Source organism: Topomyia yanbarensis, unplaced genomic scaffold (assembly GCF_030247195.1).
Source record: "Topomyia yanbarensis strain Yona2022 unplaced genomic scaffold, ASM3024719v1 HiC_scaffold_43, whole genome shotgun sequence".
In the NCBI taxonomy this organism is placed as follows: Eukaryota; Metazoa; Arthropoda; class Insecta; order Diptera; family Culicidae; genus Topomyia; species Topomyia yanbarensis.
In genome coordinates, this window is record NW_026683636.1 from 92920 (window position 1) to 113000 (window position 20081).

Here is a 20081-nt window from a genome sequence, read left to right on the forward strand (position 1 = left end):
ATGTTCCACGGTATTACAAAATGGAGCAATAAAATGTCAGAAAAAGTTCCATAAATTTGATGAAAATGTTTGCTAAATAATTTTTCTTGGTCCATAGAAGATGTAAAAATGAACATTAGAAATGATTCATATATCGAACGAAATTATGGTTCATGGATATTTACAAAACGATCCATAAGAAAAGAAAATGTAGAACGACCCATTAATATGTGCTTATGCACTAGAAAAAATAAATTTAATGAATTCATGCGAAATTTTATGGTAAACTGAAAAAATAAGTTGTGCTTAATAATTCTCATAACAGTGACAGTGTTTTAACAAGTGAGCTTATACTGGGAGCTAGTGTGATGCGGCTTGGCCGCATATCCGAGGCCAAGGATCCGAAGCGGCGCAAAGCCGCTGAGGATCCGTTGGACGAGGCATTGATTAACCCGTAGCTGGAATTGCAGGCAAACCTGTGGTCCTCTCGTTTGCCCGGTTTACTTAAACATAGGGGCTATAGCTAGTTAAAAGCCGACTGAGCGGCAGCGAAGTCGGACAGTGCACAAGAAAGCGATGTGGCGTAGCCACATTAGTCAGTGTTCGTGTATAAAGTGTCCGTTTTCGCTTCAGATAGTTATTCAGATAGTATTTGCGACTCATGCCAGCCTGTATAAGTGGTCTAATAACACTCAGCGCTCTAATATCATAAATACCCTGACGTTTAAAGAGTTGCCATAATGATTTCAGGTTAGCTAAGGTCAATTAGCTGACTAGTTGGGTACGGAAGCTGAAGTTTAACTATAATGTATGCATTGTTTGTTGTAGTTTGACATTACAACCAAATGTAATAAACTTTATTATCAGTTCGAATGGCAAAAATTTCGCATGAATTCATTAAATTTAATTTTTCTGGTGCATAAGCACATATTAATGGATCGTTTAACATTTTATTTTCTTATGGATCGTTTTGTAAATATCCATGAACCATAATTTAACGTTCGATATATGAATCATTTCTAATGTTCATTTTTACATCTTCTATGGACCAAGAAAAATTTTTTAGCAAACATTTTCATCAAATTTATGGAACTTTTTCTGACATTTTATTGCTCCATTTTGTAATACCGTGGAACATTTTTGTCGATATTATGGAACATATCGACGTGTTTTAATGTACATTGTTAATATTCTATGGATCAATGTCAGTTAATTTATGGCGCAAAATGTATCATTTTGTGGAACATTTGCAATATTTTTATGGGGCATTGGTTCATTTTAATTGCTCTTTTATTACTATTTTAGTGCTCTTTTGCGATTATTTTATGGTTCAATTTTACATAATCTATGGATCAAATCACCCTTTTTTATGGATCATTCACACTTTTTTATGGATTTTCAGTTTTGTTTTATGGAACATGGACAACTTTTTTATGGATCGTTTTTCAATTTTTTATGGATCATTTTTGTTGTTTTAGCGGCGCAAACTAAGGGCTGCCGTTTGATCCGTAGAAGGCGCCTCTGCTGCCGTGAGTTAACAAACAACCACAGAAAACGGTGAAAAACGAAAAATTTTGGTCAAAATTGTTAAAGTCACATTTTATTCCGTCATATTGGAATGGCTATTTTTATTTTTTTGAATTTGATAGATATTAACTTAAATTCGTGTTTTTCAATCACAAAAGCTCTTTTTGCTCGATTTTGGCTGAAATATCACTTATTGTTTTTAGTGGGTGTCCGCCATATTGGATCCGCCATTTTGAATTCCGGAAAAACGAACCTCAGATTCGTAATAAGTGATGCCCAAATCCTATAATTACATGTTATTGTTACAAAATATTGACATTCTACCACGAATAATTCATCGAACGTGTTCTCAAAACATTGAACGCGTATATCTCAAAACATGATTTTTCAAAACTTCAATTTGAAAACGGTTCAATTTGAAGACTTCATCTTTTGACATCTCGAAAGAAAACCTTTTTGTTTGAAGGAATAACCTATAAAATCTACAAATTCTTTGTATTCACTAATCTTAGTGAAGCCTTAAAGGGCAAAAAGGGCCAAAAATCCATCTCAAAGTTAGAGATCGCTCCATTACGTCATATTTGAAGATTTTTACACGTTCTTAGGTCATTGCTCTAATAAATTTAGTTTACTTTAGAGCCTTATTATTAGTTTTGTGTTTCAGATCTATCCTGAGGCAGCAGGCTGTGCTGTACGCAGTTTAGGAATTCCACTCGCACCCTAGCCTTAGACGGAACGCCTCCACGGGCGCCATTTTGAAAAAAAAAATTGTAAATGAAAACGAAAACATAAGGGTTTTCAATCCCAAAACTGTTTCCTTCTATGTTTTTTCATTGACCCACAAAAAATTTCAAATTTCACTGTGTGTGTAAATGGATCAAATTTTTTATTAAAAATGCAAATCAAGTTTCTTGTGCAAAATTCCATTCATACAGATTAAAGAAATATTCACTCCAGCTTCATTTTTAGCGAATGCGAACAGGTCCGTAACATGAGGTTGACCGATCACCGACCGATTGATGAATCACGATCTGCCCAATAAAATAAGTGAGAATAAGTCATAAAATAAGTCAGTATAAGAATGCCAGAAGCTCACAGGCCCATTCAGATTTATTTGCAAAAGATGACGATATTCTCAAATATAAAGTGAATACAAGAACAAATAACGAAAGTGTTTGAGTTGCTTGAAACGATTTCTGCAAATGAGCGTCTTTTAAGAGCACGCTTCAGAACGCTGTTTGTTTATGAGGCACGGTAATATATGATGTGGACTTTCCCCATAATAGGCCCATTTTTCAGGATTCTCAATGCAAGAGCCATGATTTTCTGCGCACTTGCCACATCATGCCTTATTGCTAAAATGAATCATTGGCTTGTATTTAATGCAATGAACGACATGCGATACAAATAGGCAGACAAACCTTGTCAAATTAGACGTAATCAGACAAAGCAATTTCCCCAAAGGTAACTCAATATAAGTCTAGTGCGATCGCCCCCCCCCTTCATTGACTGGAGCAATGTGTTACTGAAACAGTCAACTCTGTGCTTCAGTAGATCCACCCGCAATAAACTTGAGTCGGTAACCACACCGTTAATCTCAACGTTGTGAGAGGGTAATCTTTGACAGGATATCACAATTCTGAGCTTATCTGGCCGAACATGCAAGATATCTGTCACTTTTGCATATTTATGCGTCATTTCTTTCGAAATCTTTAAAATATTAGCGGATTATCTTTGATTCGAAACAAAATCAGATATATCATTTATGACCGGGACTGAAGCCAATGAAAATTTAAAGTATACAATGAATGAAGCAGAAATTACGGGGAATATAATAAATTGAAAGACGAGACAGAGGATAGTAAAGCAAAAATGTACTTTTTACTGGATTTATGGTTACCGACTTTTTTATCAATTTGCACAAAGAATATGTAGAACTCTGTTTCAGGAACAAAGCATCTCTGTTTCTCTAGCATGTGCACAAGGATGGGTGGGTTAATGTCTGAAACACGGTAATCGAAAACCACCAACCATGTCACAACCCATAAAAAAAATTTCTTCAGTCCCTGATTAGATGCTCCGTCTGGCGCTTTCAAACACCTAGCGTTAACTTATTTCACGAATTCAATTCAAGATTTGCGATTGGAATTAACGTGAAATCGAACGAGCTGTCGAAATCGGGTTTTCGATGTCTTTATAAGTTTTCAACCATCGGAAATAAATGAACCGGTCGGTGAAGGAACAAACTTACAAATTGAATTTTTGAGATTGCTGCATGAGGTGGATTGATTTCCCTAATAAGTTGTCTACTCAGTAAACCGATCTGCACGTACAGTCTCGCGAAAAAATCCTTTGCTCATTATCTTCAAACGTTTGATTTCGAATGACATTAAAGAGAAATGTGAATTGAACTTATACTTAAGATTTCATTTGATAGTTTTGCCTGAAATAGCCTGGAAAACTTCGGTTTTCCGCGTTAGTTTTAAAAGATTTTCTTGAAATTAGTTTTCGCATTTTTTTGTATAAAACTTATTTGTACATTAAAATTGAACAAAAATGTTGTTACAACTTCTCCGATTGATGTCTTCATTCTGCTTAATTTTCCATCGGTGTATTTCGCCGTCATTGTGTGAGGCAATAACAAGGCTGCAAGAAAACGTCATTTCCAACGGCTTTTAACCGAAGCTAAGGCAGCAAAACTTTTTATTTGATAACCTATCAACAGTCTTCCCAAATGAACACCGTACACAATATTCGCACTGATTCTGCTCATATTAATCCCACACTTTGTGTACAAACTCAAATACGCTATTTCGTACCAAAACACGTGCACCTGTTCGTCTGCACAACCGAACCCCATGTACGTACACGGTATGTGTACACATAGGTTCGTGGCACCAGTTTTCTCATTCTCACTCTCATAATCACTAGCGTTGACTCTTTTTGCCTTGTGCGAATCGTTCTCGTGTACGCCCCCGGTGTACGTACATGGATGTTTGAACTAGAGTTTGTACATCGTTCTCTTGAGTTTGATGTTCGAGGCGAACCTGTACGTTGATACGAAGCATGTTTGAGGTTGAACGCGTGCACGAAATTTTGCACACAGGTACAAACTTGTCGATGTTCATGGGAAGTCTGCCTATGAATAAGGAAATGTACTCTTACTGGTCCTCCTAATTCACAAATAAACTTTGTCGATATCGAAATTGAAATCATGCTGATTCAGTTTGTCAATGAAATATTATCAAGCTGAAGGTGAAGGTGTAGAGCTTCGAAACGTTGGTATTAGACAAAATATAGATATTGTCGTATGAAACCCGTGACCAAAAGCTATCTCTTCTTATGATTGTTTTTTTTATTTCTGATAAAATTCGCTCTTAAGAGCCATTTCATGAAAATCTGCTGCAGGAGAAATATCAACTAATCGGATGACAAAGTTACTGAGTTATCTGGCTAAATATACACAATCCTGTTTATTTTGTTGATAATTCAGTCTTTATGTAACTTATTCATCAAACTTGCATTCGCAAAGCCTTGACACCATTGTCAAGTTCATTTCAGTAGAGGGTAGATAAATATTCTGGAACTGCATTTTATCACTGCATTATTGTATAGCTATTCTGCATGTGTTAGAAATAGTTTGAAAAGTTTAAATTCTAGTTTGTTTCACTTTTCGTCATACTTATCCGCAGCTTTTCGGAAGTTGCTAAACCAGAGATGAGTATCTGCAAAATTATAATCAAAATATTCGCATATAAATTGTACAATTACTGTGCACTATTATAGTTGACGATTCGACGCATTTTTCCATCTGAAGATATGCAAGTTTTTTTTCTTCATTTTGCAAACTCACTTTTTTCCTTCTTTGAACCTAGTATTTTAAAACATATCTTTAAATACGGTTTGTTCCAGTACTTGGCCGGATTCCCCGGGACAAGCAGGGCCAGGTTTACTGGGTACTGGATCAAAGCAATAGATTTGTGTACTATGTCCTTGAACAATATCACCAGCCAAGTTCCTTAAATGTTCTATTCGGTTTGTTTAACCCCAGCTTCTCCACCAACAAAACAACTTACTACATTTGTGGTCCAAGACGATTCGCTTCTCTAAGTTGTTCCCTAACCTTGTTCGTTACGTTTTGAACTCAAAAACTAAAATTTTGTCTGTCTTTTCGTTAGTTTGTTTTTTTTTTAAATTAATAAATCTATTGTTTCGACACATTCAAAATTCAGATAAATACATGTTTTCTTCTTTTTTCTCTTCTCTTTTTCCTAAAAAAACATCGAACAAAACGGAACACACGCACGTGCCACACCGACCAAAATTGTCCGTTTCGATCTTTTCGTGGTTGTGGGTGTGTTCGTGTTTGTAAAATTCTCAACCTATTCCGTCAACGACGGTGGTCTTGAATCTTCTACCAATCGATCAATGTAACATGTACGTGTCTGCTGGTGTGTGTCTGTGTGCGCGCGCACCTGCCCTCGTTTAGACGATTCGGCTGACATGAGCTACCAGCGTACCGTAAATCGACGTAAAACCGATCTTATGCCCACCATTCCTAGTCCTCGCGATAGCTCTAGATCATCTCTCGGCACTCACACTCCCAGAACACCAGGTAGTATTCTTTTATTTGTTTAATTTTTGTTCCTAATTTTTAACCCTAACAAAACGCAATTAAATTAAGAATCATCCACTCACATATGAAACCACGCCGTACTTGTATCCAAACAATAAAAAATCGAAACTCATCCTGTAGAAGTAGCAGAGTTTGTTCGAATAAGTATTAGAATGCAAATTTTTAGTGATTACCGTTCATAGTTTTGTTTTATCGTGATTTGTTATTGTCCCGAGGCTGAAAATTGCAATGTATTGTGCCTCATGTGTTCGTGCCTGGCTGGTGCTTAAAATGATCACATTAGAACAAGAAATCAGTTGCATGGGACTAGCTGTCCTCATCTAAACATAGTTTTCATCTAGTAATGTATCATCAAACATCCCTTGAAGCATGCATGCCTGCAATTTTTCTCATCGTTCCTTATTTCTCGATTTCTCTAATTTTCTTTTGTCACGTGATTTTTTCCTGTTGAAAAAACCACCCACACAACACCCGCGTGCGCTTTTCGCGGAACACAAAATCGTGAACTGTCAACCCCCGCATTCCACACACACACATACACAGGTCGAGCCTTCTCGATGACACGTTTGGACCAGCTGGCCCAGCCACGCCGTCGCAACGGCGAACACATCAGTGCAATTGTTGAACGCGAGCGTCGTCAGGCTATGGAGCTGGAGAATCTGACCCGCCTCTCGCTGTCCTCGTCCCGTTCGTCCCCGACGGCGGACGGTTCGGCGAAGCGTATGTCACGCAGCATGTCCCAGCTGGCGAGTAGCAGCAGTGCGGCCAAGTATCGCAACCAATCGCAGGAACGACACTCGGGTGGCCGTCCCGGGCGCAAGTCCTCCTTCAACTCGTCGCTTCTCGGCGAGACACTGATGATGAACCGTTCCGATACCTCCAAGAGTATGTCCCAGTTGAACACGGCCGGACGCGTTCCGCGGATCACTAAGACCGAACGGCTTCGGCAGCAGGTTCGCGAACAGTTGAACGGTTCCGCGCAGATGACGACGACTATGATGCTGTCGATGTCGACGACCGCAACAGGTGCGAGAGTTTACCCGTAATCACATCTTCCGGCTCACTGCTCGGGAGGTTGAATTTCTTGTTGTCTTATAGCGTAATTAATCCTACCGGTTCGTAACGGTAACAGTGGATATGGACCCAGTTGGCTAACACAGCGCTAGAAACTTTGCACACACACCCCGTATCTTGGCGGGATCCGGTGCGTGGGCGGTACTAAACTCCGCAGTAACGGCAGTGTATTTAACTATTCTAGTACATTTTAATTCTCCTCCCTTACCAGCCCGTATAACAGAGCAGTACAGAAAACACCCGGCTAGTGTATCGCTGTTTCCTCTAACCAGGATAACCTCGGTATTTGGTGGTTTGGTTTATGCGTGACTCACTGACTCTCATATACACACACCGTAAGGCAAGAGGGGTTGCAAGATAGCGCTCCAGTAGATTGGCTAGTTGTCGCGAGGGGAAAGGGTCAGTCATCAGTGTGAAGTACTAGAATCTGTAGCACGTAGTTTGTATTAAATTTATTTATCTATTTTTATTTGTTATGAATATTAATAATCTAGAATCGGCTGATATCAACTCTAATATGGAACAAGCTGCATCGTCGCAGAATTCACTGATTCTTCGTAGGTGTAAAGACTTTGACTAATTAAACAACTTTGAATACTGATTTTTTTCAAATTGATTTAGATATCTATCCATTTTCCATTAATAACCGGAACACAATCAAGATCCACATAATGTGTGTCAAAGAAGTAATTTTAGGAAATTATCAGAGTTTTCCTTTTAAAACATAAAAAAATTAAAACCTACACTGAAAAAAAACTGTAAAGAACTATGTCTACATTTAAGAATGTTTTCTCAAGAATGCCCTTCGTTTTTCTAACAGCAACTGTTTTAGTGTAGAAAAAAAATATTTTTTTCAAAATGTCAATGTAAACTCAGACATTTTTTTTTTAAATTTTCTTATTGATCACATACTTGTAGATCACCTACTGCGTTGGATTTCCGATTGTATATTAGAGTGACACGAAAAAAATGACCCCCATCGGGCCATCCCTGAATCTATTTCTAGTCCCACCAGGAGACTCTGCTCCAAAATTTAACAAAATCGGACAAGTCTAGCTATTAGACCAACGTGTTCGAAATTTGTTTGGGATTTTCTGACAATTTACATGGAGAAACCGCACTAATTTGCATTTTCATTGCTAGGTGGCACTGTATGCATCAGTTTATCACTGTAGGTGAAGATAATAAAGATAATTGTATTGTATACAACTTTGTCGAAGACTGCAAATCAATCCAACTTGCTTAGGGAAAGATATTTAACTTTTAATAAAAAGATGTCCGAGTCAGTTTTGCATGGGCCCTTACAGCACAGGGTGATGAAAAAGTAGTCGATTCCCACGAACTTTATTTTTTTGCTAAACAATTGTTTAGCATATCATTGATGCTTGGAAGAATTTTAGTACATGGTATAAGTCTTCTTTTAATTAAAAAATTGTAGTTCAAGATTTCACCACATAGAAGGGCCAACACTAACTTTTCAACGAAAAGAGATTGAAATAAGGTGTTTTCTACAAAGATGTAGAACTGGTCTTTCGCAGTAATTGTTGTTAATATATCATTTTGCTATCACTCTCTTTCATTTAAAGTTTTGTGCGGTGAATTATAGAACTAAAATGGTCAAAAGATGACTTTATTAAAAATTAAATAACTTATCCTAAGAAAATTGGATTAATTTGCAGTCTTCGACAAAGTTGTAGGCAACATTTTTTTCTTTATTTCGATTATAGAGGTTTTAACCTTAAGGTCATTCGCCTCTTCTTGTTATGAAAATCTCTTAAGAAAAATCTCTAACCCTATGTACAGGGTTGGGATTCGAACCCAGATGAACTGCGTACAAGGCAATCAATTTACCAACTGCGCTATGCCCGTCCCCTCGTAGGTAACAAAATTTTCTTTCTTATTTTCATTTACAATGATAAACTGATGCATACAATGCCGCCTAGTGGAGAAACCGAACTTTCCATGTAATATTTCGAACAGGTTGATCCGGTAGCTAGACGTGTCCGATTTGTCTGAACTGGAAATCGACTCAGAGTTGGGCCGATTGAGATTTTAGAAATTTGTTTTTTGGGCTGTTTACTGTATAGGTTAGACTGAAAAACTGATTTCAGGGTAGTGGATATAGCATAGTTGGTAAATCGATTGCCTTGTAAGCAGCTCACCTGGGTTCGATTCCCAACCCCGCACATAGGATTAAAGATTTTTCTAAAGAGATTTCTCTAACCCGACAAAGAGGCGAACGACCCTAAGTTTAAAACCTCTATAATCAAAAAAAACTGATTTAAGGCACATATTTAATTCGGATCATATTACTGTGCTGAAACACCACTTGTGCACATTTATGTCGCTAGGAGGTGTCGTGGATATTGAAACATCACCAGCTACACACCGATTTGGTTGAATCATCAACTTTTTTTTCGATTGTAGAGGTTTTAACCTCGATTATAGAGGTTTTAATCTTAAGGTCATTCGCCTCTTCGGGTTAGAAAAATCTCTTATGGAAAATTTCTAACCCTATGTGCGGGGTCGGGACTCCAACCCAGGTGCGCTGCGTACAAGGAAATCGATTTACCAACTACGCTGCGCCCACCCCAATTAAATATTTCTGAAGGGGTGCAGTATTCACTCAAGGATCTATATATTATTCATAATGTTCATAAGGATCTATATATTATTCATTCTGTCCCAAGTCTAATAGTGACGATTAAAGTCGTCTACAGCAATAATCTCTCCATTGAGGATAATTTGTAGTGTGGGCCCAAATATCTAACAAGGATCAGATTCCCTTAGTAAAACAGATTTAAATATTTTTATGTACCGTTTCTTACATTTAGAAATTTGTACAGGTATTCTTCGAAAGAATGCACGCTCGTTATATCGCACTTTCCATTAAACGTTGAACTGCCCCGAAAAACTTTCGAAGACTCAATCGACCCATTTATAAGTCCAGGAATTCCTGCTCTTAATTTGAACCAAATCAGACCAAAAATTAAAATCAAATATATAAGGTGTGCCAGCTCAAAAATTTTAGTTCCACATTTCATCGCAGAGATGTCGCCAAAACTAATGTTACAATGAAAAGAAATAGAAATTATGCATCTTCTATAAAGTTGCAGAACAATATTTTTCAGTAGCTCTTCTGGACATATCTATATTCTATATCTTTTCATTGATATATTATATTAAGATATTAAGATTAAATATGTTGGGAATTTCAGAGAGATCTTTCAAATATCAGGATCAGTTGTACAAACTTCAGAGCACTTCTAAATACTCTAGCAAAGGCCTACGGACTTCAGAGATGTTTCGAGAACTTTGCAGAGATCTTAGGATTCTAAGAAAGATCAGCCAATATTCTACGAAACTCAGACAAATTCCACAATATTAGGGAAGTCATAATCTCGAAGATGATTTTGTTAAACTTCTTTGTATGTCAGTGAACTTCTGAGAAGACCTTCGAAATCCATAGAAGTGGTTCTTAAGAAAGTCGTGCGGAAAGTAGAGAAATCAAAACAATTTAGAGAATTTCTCTCGAAATTAGGAAAGTTCAACCAACGTCCAACGATTTCTATGAACTGCAGAGAGTTTCTAAGAAACTTCAGGCTTTCTGTACGAAATACTGATTTATTAGGCGACATTCGCCGATGTCTTGTTCACTTCAAGAAAGTCATTGACCGTGAGGGAAGTCAGCGAATGTCTAAAAATTTTTGTTTATCAAGAGAATCACTACGATCTTCTGGAAACTTCTATGAAATTCAGTGTAATTCTAAAATCTGGAAGCGCTTCGAATATCAAACAAGCTTTTAGATTCTCAGGGAAGTCTAGGATATCCGACAAACCCGAAGAAAGTTTGAGATGCTTCCGAATCACAAGAATTTTTTTTCGAACTTTTCCAAATTGCTACAGAATCCGAATGATCCCTACGAACTTTAAGTACTTGTTCCAAAATCGCGCTCACGGTAAGGCATTTTTCAATAGACAAGCAGAATTAGAGGACCTTTCTCTGAAATCAATGAATTTGGAATTGTGAATCTACTTGTATTGAAATAGGGATATCCTGAGTCTACACTGAGAGTGCCCGCTACTTCTTGTATGAGATGTAGGGGAACATGGGGAGACTTGACCAGGTTTTGAGCTAAAACTGCATAAATCTCTTAAAAAGCCTTCAATCCCTCAAAAGTCATTCAGATATAATGCGCAAAGTTATTGCGCGTGTTCATGATTTTTTGCAGAATTTTTAATTTAATTTTTGAAAAGATACAAAAGTTTTTCTGTGATCGTTTTTTCTGGTCAAGTCTCCCCATTGCGGCGTGGGGAGACTTGACCAAGATAATTTTAAAAAATCATAACAAAAAATAATGACATAAAACATACTGTAATTATTTTTTTCCCTACTGTCGAGATTCTTAGGTAGCAGTAAAAAATATAAAAGAGTTGAATTTGATAAATTTTGATTTTTTTAATGCATTTCTTTTCAAAGATTAACTGTACTGCTTGCATTGCATGTTCACACGTCACGAAATCTCTTCCTACTATTGCTAACTTTGTTTACAAATATTAAAATATAAAGACCTATGTTTGGGGTGGGTTTTTTTTATGGAGTGATTAACATTAATAGTAGATGCCAAAGCATAATAAATATTAGGAATTTTGTATCTTTCTTCAGCTGATCGCCACTTGGTCAAGTTTCCCCATAAAATCTTGGTCAAGTCTCCCCAACATTAGTCATTGCGTGCAATGTCTTTTTAAATTCTAGTAATAACTATTCCCATGTTTCAGTTTATGTAAAATCATTTCACTACTTCACAAGAATTAAGATGGTATATTAGTACATTGATAGTAATTAGTAGTCGAGTAGATATGTTCATACAAAGTTTGATAAAAAATTACATCATTTAATGCAAATTTATTAATCGCGTAATATTTTCTGTAAGGAAAGTATTTTTCATTCCAAACTTTTAAAATTACCTTAACGGATTGAAACGAGTATAAAAATATTTTTGAAAAAAAATTAAGAATTGAATAGAAGACGCCACAGCCGAAAATAGAATTTTGCGCTTGGTCAAGCCTCCTCATGTTCCCCTACCTTGTGTTGCTCCTCCTTCCTGGAAGACGTAAAATAGCCGATCCTCTTCCAGTCATTGACGTCGAGCGTCAGATACGTTTCGTCGTCCATGATAACAACCACGTTGTGCTTTGCAGGGAACACATCCTTGTCGAGCACCTTTAGCCGTTGCTTACACTTGCGACAATGACGGACTCGACTTCCGCTTACTCATAATGATGCCCGTCCATGTTGGTCAAATACTTTTTGACTATCCCATCTGGCCGGTCGCGCCGACTTTCCGACCTAAGGCACGGAAGGATTTCGCTACTATGCCTTCCGTTTTTTTTTGCTTCAGCGCTTGTTGCACCTTCTTGTTGGACCGGCATCTTCTATTTGAGCGCTCGGCTATATCCGGCCGGCACAAAATGCGCCACGGACTTCTTTACTTCGGGGTGGAGCCGGCGGTAATTTCAAACCGTCATACGTATTTGCTTCACAGCTTTCGTTATGGCTGCCGCAAACGAACTGATAGAGCTGTCAATTTTTTTGCTCTACATAGCCCACTGATGATTCCTCGGTGAACCCACCACCAGGCGGCAGTATAATCACATGAAATCGCACTAAATTGTCGAGACTTTGTCTCTGAATGTTTTACACGTTTTTGCAGTATGAAGTATGAGACTAGCATTTTACATGGGCAGTTTTGACTCAAAAGGAATTCATCAAAAGAGCGTAGGATTTTTTGTAAGCGGCACTTTAAAAAAATACTGTTTGTGAAACGTATTTTGCACAACAAAACTATCCTTGACTATGATAGAGGAAGTTTGTCCTTTTTTGTAAAAAATATTTTTCCAAGAATGTTGTTGAAAAATAAAATTATAAAAAAACCATTCTTCAAAGTATTGTGAACAAAAGACTAAAGAAAAAGAAACATTTTAATCTTCTTTAGGTGTTGGGGTCAAAATGACCCAAAAGGATCCCCATGTTGATCGGAGATTTGTGCCTTGCCGTGATTTGTCTTTTCATCATTTCCTGATGGGAAGGATTGGGGAAGTGGTAAAGTTAGGAATAAAGAAAATAACGACACAGAGAATATAGACAATAGGGAAGTTCTTCACTCCCAAAAAATAGAATTAAACAAAACGTTTCGATGAACGGATCGATGTATGGAGTACCAAAAATACGGATACGCAATTGCATTACTGCAGGGCAGTTACAGATCAAATGACATGAAGTTCCGTAATCGGATTCACAAAGATCACACGAATGACACTCAGCACGCTGTATAGTGGCCATGTGATAATTAAGTTTTATTTTCAAGAGTGCTTCGGTTTTCTCGAGAACGCGCCATTCATCGCCCTCAAGACCATCCTCTGAAGATGGTTTAACTTTGATTGGATTGTCGTAACTTCTGCCACCGAACAAGGTCATTAGAGTGCCCAGAAAAATAATGAATTTTTGAAAACTCACTCGGCCCACCCCCTAGTCGATTCCTAGTCCCACAAGGAGTACTTGCTCCAAATTTGAAGCAAATCAGACAAGTCTAGCTACCGGACCAAGGTGCCTGAAGTTTGCATGGGATTTTTCGACAATTTACATGGAGAAAACCCACTAGCTCGCATTTTCACCGCTAGGTGGCACTGTATGCATCGTATTATCACTGTAAGTGAAAACAAGAAAGATAATTTAATTGTCTACAACTTTGTCGAAGACTGCTAGTCAATCCGGCTTTGTTGAAAGAAGTTATTAAACTTTTAGTGAAGTGATGTCTGAGTCAGTTTTGCATGGGGCCTAGCAGTACGTGGTAGTATTTCAGTACTAGGTTCTAACAAACTAAACATTTTTGTGGAATAATGGTTAGATTTAGCTGAATAATATGTTCGGAAGAATTGCAGTACATAACACGAGTTATGTTTTGGTTAGAAAATTTTAGTTCCACCTGTGACCGCATAGATGGCGCCAACACTAACTTTTCAACGGAGAGAGATAGAATATCGAGATGTTTGGCAAAATTACTGAAAAAATCTTGTTCTATAACTTTGTAGAAGACACCTAATTTCTATCTCTCTCCGTTGAAAAGTTAGTGTTGGCGCCATCTATGCGGTCACAGCTGGAACTAAAGTTTTCTATCCAAAACATAACTCGTATTATGTACTACAATTATTCCGAACACACTAGTGAGCTAAATCTAACCATTATTCCATAAAAATGTTTTGTTTGTTAGAACCTAGTACTGATACACTACCATGCACTGCTAGGCCCCATGCAAAACTGACTCAGACATCACTTCGTTATAAGTTTAATAACTTTTCTTGTTCGAGTCGGATCGCTTTGCAGTCTTCAACAAAGTTGTAGATAATAGAATTATCTTCTTAAGTTTCACTTTTGGTGATAATCCGATGTATACAGTGCCCCCTAGCGGTGAAAATGTTCGCAAGTGTGTTTTCTCCATGTAAATTGTCGAAACATCCCATACAAACTTCAAGCACATTGGTCCGGTAGCTAGACTTGTTCGATTTGGCTCAAATTTGGAGCAAAAATATTTTCAGGCACTCCTGGTGGGACTAGGAATCGACCCAGGGGTGGGCCAATGGGGGTTATTTTTTTCTGTCACTCTAAAGGTCATGTATGCCAGTATTGGTCTAACAATTGTTGTGTAGATCCACTGAATGTACTTGGGTTTGAGTCCCCAAAATTTGCCGAATATTCGTCTACATTGGCCGAAGGCATTGCTAGCTTTCATGATTCTGAAATCGATGTGAGCTATGCAATGAAGTTTTGAGTCAAGAATATAATTACCTCAACGTACCTAAGTTGATCGTTGACAATAATTTCAGAGTCAAATAACTGCAACGGACGAGCTACGGTTGTAATCCTTCGTTGTGTAAAAAGCACCATTAACGTTTCATTTGGAATAACTTATTGTCCAACAAGAAGAAACCATTGCTCAACGACACATAAGGCTTGTTGCATAAAATCAAAAAGTTTGTTAATGCAAATACCAGTGCTCATTATGCGATAATCATCAGTGAAGCCATATGTCAGAAATCCAAGCTCATTAAGTTTCCTCAACAAGCCATCGGCGACAAGATTCCATAGAAGTGGTGACAGCACACAACCTTGAGGACATGCACAGGCACTCAGTTTCCTCATTTCTACTTGTCTTAATGGCAGCGTCTGGTGTAAAGTGCTCAAACCGAAAGTTATTTTGTTTTTCGACTTTGAAGGCAAGGTAACAATGGATGGATCAATGTGTAGTGTTAAGACTTCATATAGATACATTCATTGTGTACAAAAAAATATTTTCAGTCACGCAGAGCGTTCCAAGAGTAGATATCCAACCATTTTCACGTCTAGGAGCGCTTCGGTGAACATAGAATTGTTTGACCCAAGGAATTCAATAAGATTTCTAAAGCTTAGACTTGTAGTTACTCGATGAACCAAACAAATTTGAAAAAGTTCGAGATTCGGAAAATGGCTTCATGAAAACCGAAAAATCTCATATTTTACTCTAAAATTCGCTGAGAGAACATTTTTTATTCAGTTTTCTGTGATTCATCGACAGGCTTCGTTGGTTAGTTTTTGAGTTATCGTGTTCGTCAATTTGAAAAACGCGATTTCGAGAAACACACTGTTAAAGTTGCCGATAAAAAAAAAGAATTTCAGCGTGGCCACCGAGATCGCGTGAGAATATTCTAGAGGTTCAATACTAGCAATTAAACGAATATAAAAGAAGTCGATTTTTTTGCCCACTACACCAGATGCCCTCTTGACGATGAGCATTGATATCGATTGCTAAGCATTGCATGTATCCAATTTGTGGTATATGAGGGTATTCCATGACCCCGTGCTGCTTCCAAAATGTATCGATAAATTACGATATCCTCTTTGGAATTTGTTACACAATTGTGAATATTGCCTAACAGATCGCCTAGAAGTATATTCCATTCGGTATAGAGACAATAATTGACGTTGAAAAATTTGAGGGGGTTGTGTACAAGACACGACCACGGTTGTATTGAAAATACAGCTCTAGCGAGGACCATGCGCGAATTTGTTAGTTGTAGTTCACAGTTGTTATTTGTTTTCACCATCTCAGTTTAATCTGAAACACGTGTCAACAAAAGTGCAAAGAAGCAAAATGAACAATTGAATGGAACAAATGAATGAAAACAATTTTCAATGATACGTATTTTGATTCAACTGATTGGCCAATATTGAATCATCACAAACAATATTCAACTGATTAATAATTATTCTTACAATGTTGTTATAATTCAAACGTTATTATTATTTGCTAAAGACATATAACTGATCGTTGACAAGCGTAAATGTAAATCAAGTTAATAGAAGGATTTTTCTAATTCAATTCTTTTTCCATTATGTATTCGTCGTAATAAGAACGGTTTGTTGAACTGTGATTCGGGTCGAGAATCCCATGAAACGATTTGAACCTTGGCGGTACGGCTCATACACACGGTAGAATCCAACAATTCACCATCTCGCTTCTGTTGTGCCATGGGCACTGGGAACTACGAATTAGGCAATCGTTTCAGTACACACAGCTGAATGTTCCTCTTTGGCAGCTCATGTAAAATGACTACATTTGAAACATGGCAAGCTCTTTTATTAATTCTGCGATGCAGATGGACCTTTTGTTCAATAAACGAGAATATTTTCATCATCCTTTTTGGTATGGCCTTCGCCTAGTGACAGGGTTGCCTCATTCACTGAATTTCACGTTTGTTGATTATTAATAATTTAATGAATAAGTACTTTCAGTATTTTTCTTTACTGGTGAAGTTCAATAATTGATCATTAACAAACACAAAACTAATGTATTTATTGAGAGTTTCTAATTTATTTCGTTCTCCATTATGTATTCGTCATAATAAGAACGGTTTGCTCTTTTGTGATTCAGGTGCAAAGTTAAGACAACTCAATAGAAGAAATTTTCTAATTCGACTCTTTTTCCATTATGTATTTTTCTTAATAAGGACGACTTGTTGGATACTATGTCTTGTGATTCGGGTTGAGAATCCTATGAAACGATTCGAACCTTGCCGATGGCTCATACACACGGTACAAACCAGGAGCTCGCTGTCTCGCTTCTGTTGTGCCATCATCGCTGGGAATCGCGCGTCACGAAAATGTGGCATAATTTTAAACAACTGTAGCGCTGTTAATTGTTGAAGAATTTGCGTTTAAATACCAATCGAATCAGAAAAGTCGTACCCAAAAATGTATGGCAACATCAACTTGGTATTTTAACTGTACACTATTAAAAATCCTTATTATTGTATAAGCATTGTGTAAATGTAAGGAAAACAGACAAAGTTTTCGTTTACGTTTTGTTAATTGTTGATAGATTACCAGTAAAAAATGTTAAAAAAATTATTTGCCTATTTCAATAGTACACTATTGAAAAATCCATAAATCTGCAAACAAATAGGGAAACATGCACAATTTTTAAAAATTAGCACAAGACTTTCCCTAACACAGACTTCATTTCGATACTTATAAGCGTCCTACACATTTTATCGCTTAATATAAAAGAAATGTTTCTGACCGAATCCCTTCATTGTCATGCCTACTCTGTTGGCAGAATAAGTAAGATTATCATTGCTACTGCTGCTGCTGATTTGACATAAGCCACAGAAGGGCAGCATTTGTCTGTGTGTACTGGAAGGTTTTGTTCATCGCAGTTTCAAGCGATGATGACGACACAGAAGCGAGATGGTGGATTGCTGGTTTATACCGCGCGTATGAGCCGTGCCGGTGAGGTTCGAATCGTTTCATAGAATATTCCACCGGAATCACAAGACACAGTTAACAGCAAACTATTCTTATTAGGACGAATATATAATGGAAAAAGAATTGAATTAGAAAATTCCTTTTATTAACTTGTGTTAGCTTTGAGCTTCTTAATGATTAATTCTGTATCTTTACCAGTGAACAATAACAGGCAGGCAAGGTTCGAATCGTTTCATAAGATTCTCGACCTGATTCACAAGATAGTTATCAGCAAACCGTCCTTATTAGGACGGAAAAAGAATTTATTTGGAAAATTATTTCTATTAACTTGTGCTAACGTTGTGCTTTTTAATGATCAATTCTGTATCTTTACAAGTGAAGATTAACATTTAAAGCAAATTAATAATAATCTACAAACCCAAAACTTTCAAAAACTCAATCAACGGGATACTATTCAAATCTCCAGAAAATTTCCGGTGAACCCGGTGAATCAAACTTAATGTGTAAATTTAGCCGTTTGAAAGAGATACAAGCAGAATTTTAATAATATGATATGCCAACGAATAGTCCTACGTCAACACCGCGGCTATGTCCCGGATAATACCTAGCTTTTTCAAATGATTCTAGTACTTGCTATTAATACAACGATGACTGATCTCTATGTTACTGCGCATTCATTTTTATTTCTGTAGAATGTATTATAGATTAACTCTATATTTCGAATTGTTAGTGTTTCCCAAGAATCTGCCTCTGCTCGAGATGTAGATCACTTTGGACTATTTTATTATACCGAAGTCTCAGAGTAACTACGACATCAACCGTTATTATTTTGCTTCAATACCCGATTAACTACTTTTCCCATTGTGGACTAAACAACTGTAATATAATGCAGTGAATAGATTTTCATAATTTTTAATCAAACCATTGCGGATTTGATCTACCGTTCCTTCACTTTCAGTCCCGCACAAATTTCATCCGCTCAACTGATTTTCCCATCTCCTAACAGTACGCGAATATCTTCTTTTTTCTATATCGCAAAAAAATCATTCGAATGTATTTCAATGGTAACAATTTGGCGGCTAGCCAGCAGCGCACTTGTTCCAGTGGCCCACAAAAAGAAGGGAATAGAGCCGGCCATGCGCTGCACTGTATAACCCAAATTTACGCCCAAAAGTAGGTTATTAACTGCCCAACGCAGCGCACAGACGCCGTTCTTCAATCGGTTTCGGTTTAGCTGAGTAGAATTGCGAAATCGAAATCGAAACCGGAGAGGTAATGGGTTGCTAATAATCGCAATTGATTTGAACGCGTTTCTTCCACCACTTTATCTATCTACCAATTGTAAATCTATGGAACGGAAAGGAATGGAAACTTTGGGACGGGCTGCGAAAAGATTTTCACCATGGAATAAGTGCTAAATTGCCGACTCATCGATTAACTACCGAACGATTGTTCTCCTTTAACTGCACCTTTGCTTTGTAATATAGCTTCGTTTGTTTCTTTTTTGATTGGAATTTTGATTTACTTGGTGTTGGTATATACATTTACAGTGTTTTTTATCTGTGTTAAATGTTATAAAACTGTTATAATTAGTGACGGTTTGCGAGTCACAGTTCCTTACAGTTTACGTATCCAGTAGTTTCAGTTTTCTAACCACATTCAAAGTTAATTAATTACTGGTTCTCTTCAAAAAGAAAGCTAAACAATTTACACAAAATCGTTGGATAAGGCCTAACCTTAATTTGATGTGTTGGTCATCTTCTGTATTCTTGAACTGTATTGAACTATGGTAAAAAATGCCAAAGCCTGCTTATAGATGCTATGCCTAGAATAGTATATACTAATTATCCTATAGTCAATAAGAAAATTATAAATAGTAGTGCGCTTTTTAGTACAGCTATAAATATTGCTAATCATCAGCGTGTAATATATCGGTTTCATCCATCGCTGCAAGTCCTTCACTTTTGCTTTAGTCGAATCATCACTATCACTAAAATTACATCTACAAATAATATCAAACATAAAACAGCATTACAACCAAATCCCCCGAAACAAAACATTCAA

At 37.1% G+C, this 20081-nt stretch overlaps 1 protein-coding gene across 14 annotated transcripts in view; it reads left to right on the forward strand.

The window, feature by feature from the left end:
* The window catches only part of LOC131695556 (ensconsin-like), a 105384-nt gene that overhangs the window by 41217 nt on the left and 44086 nt on the right, over positions 1-20081 (forward strand). For 8 of the 14 annotated variants that reach the window (XR_009306666.1, XM_058984081.1, XM_058984080.1 and 5 more), the window contains 2 exons: positions 5996-6121; positions 6686-7168. The exons of 2 other annotated variants lie outside the window; for them this stretch is intronic. Coding sequence is in view for 11 of the 12 variants with exons in the window: in XM_058984081.1 (XP_058840064.1) it covers positions 5996-6121; positions 6686-7168 (609 nt within the window). In the remaining variant the exon portion in view is untranslated. The remainder of the gene's footprint in view (positions 1-5995; positions 6122-6685; positions 7169-20081) is intronic. 4 more of the 14 variants (XM_058984092.1, XM_058984089.1, XM_058984091.1 and 1 more) reach the window with 2 other exon arrangements.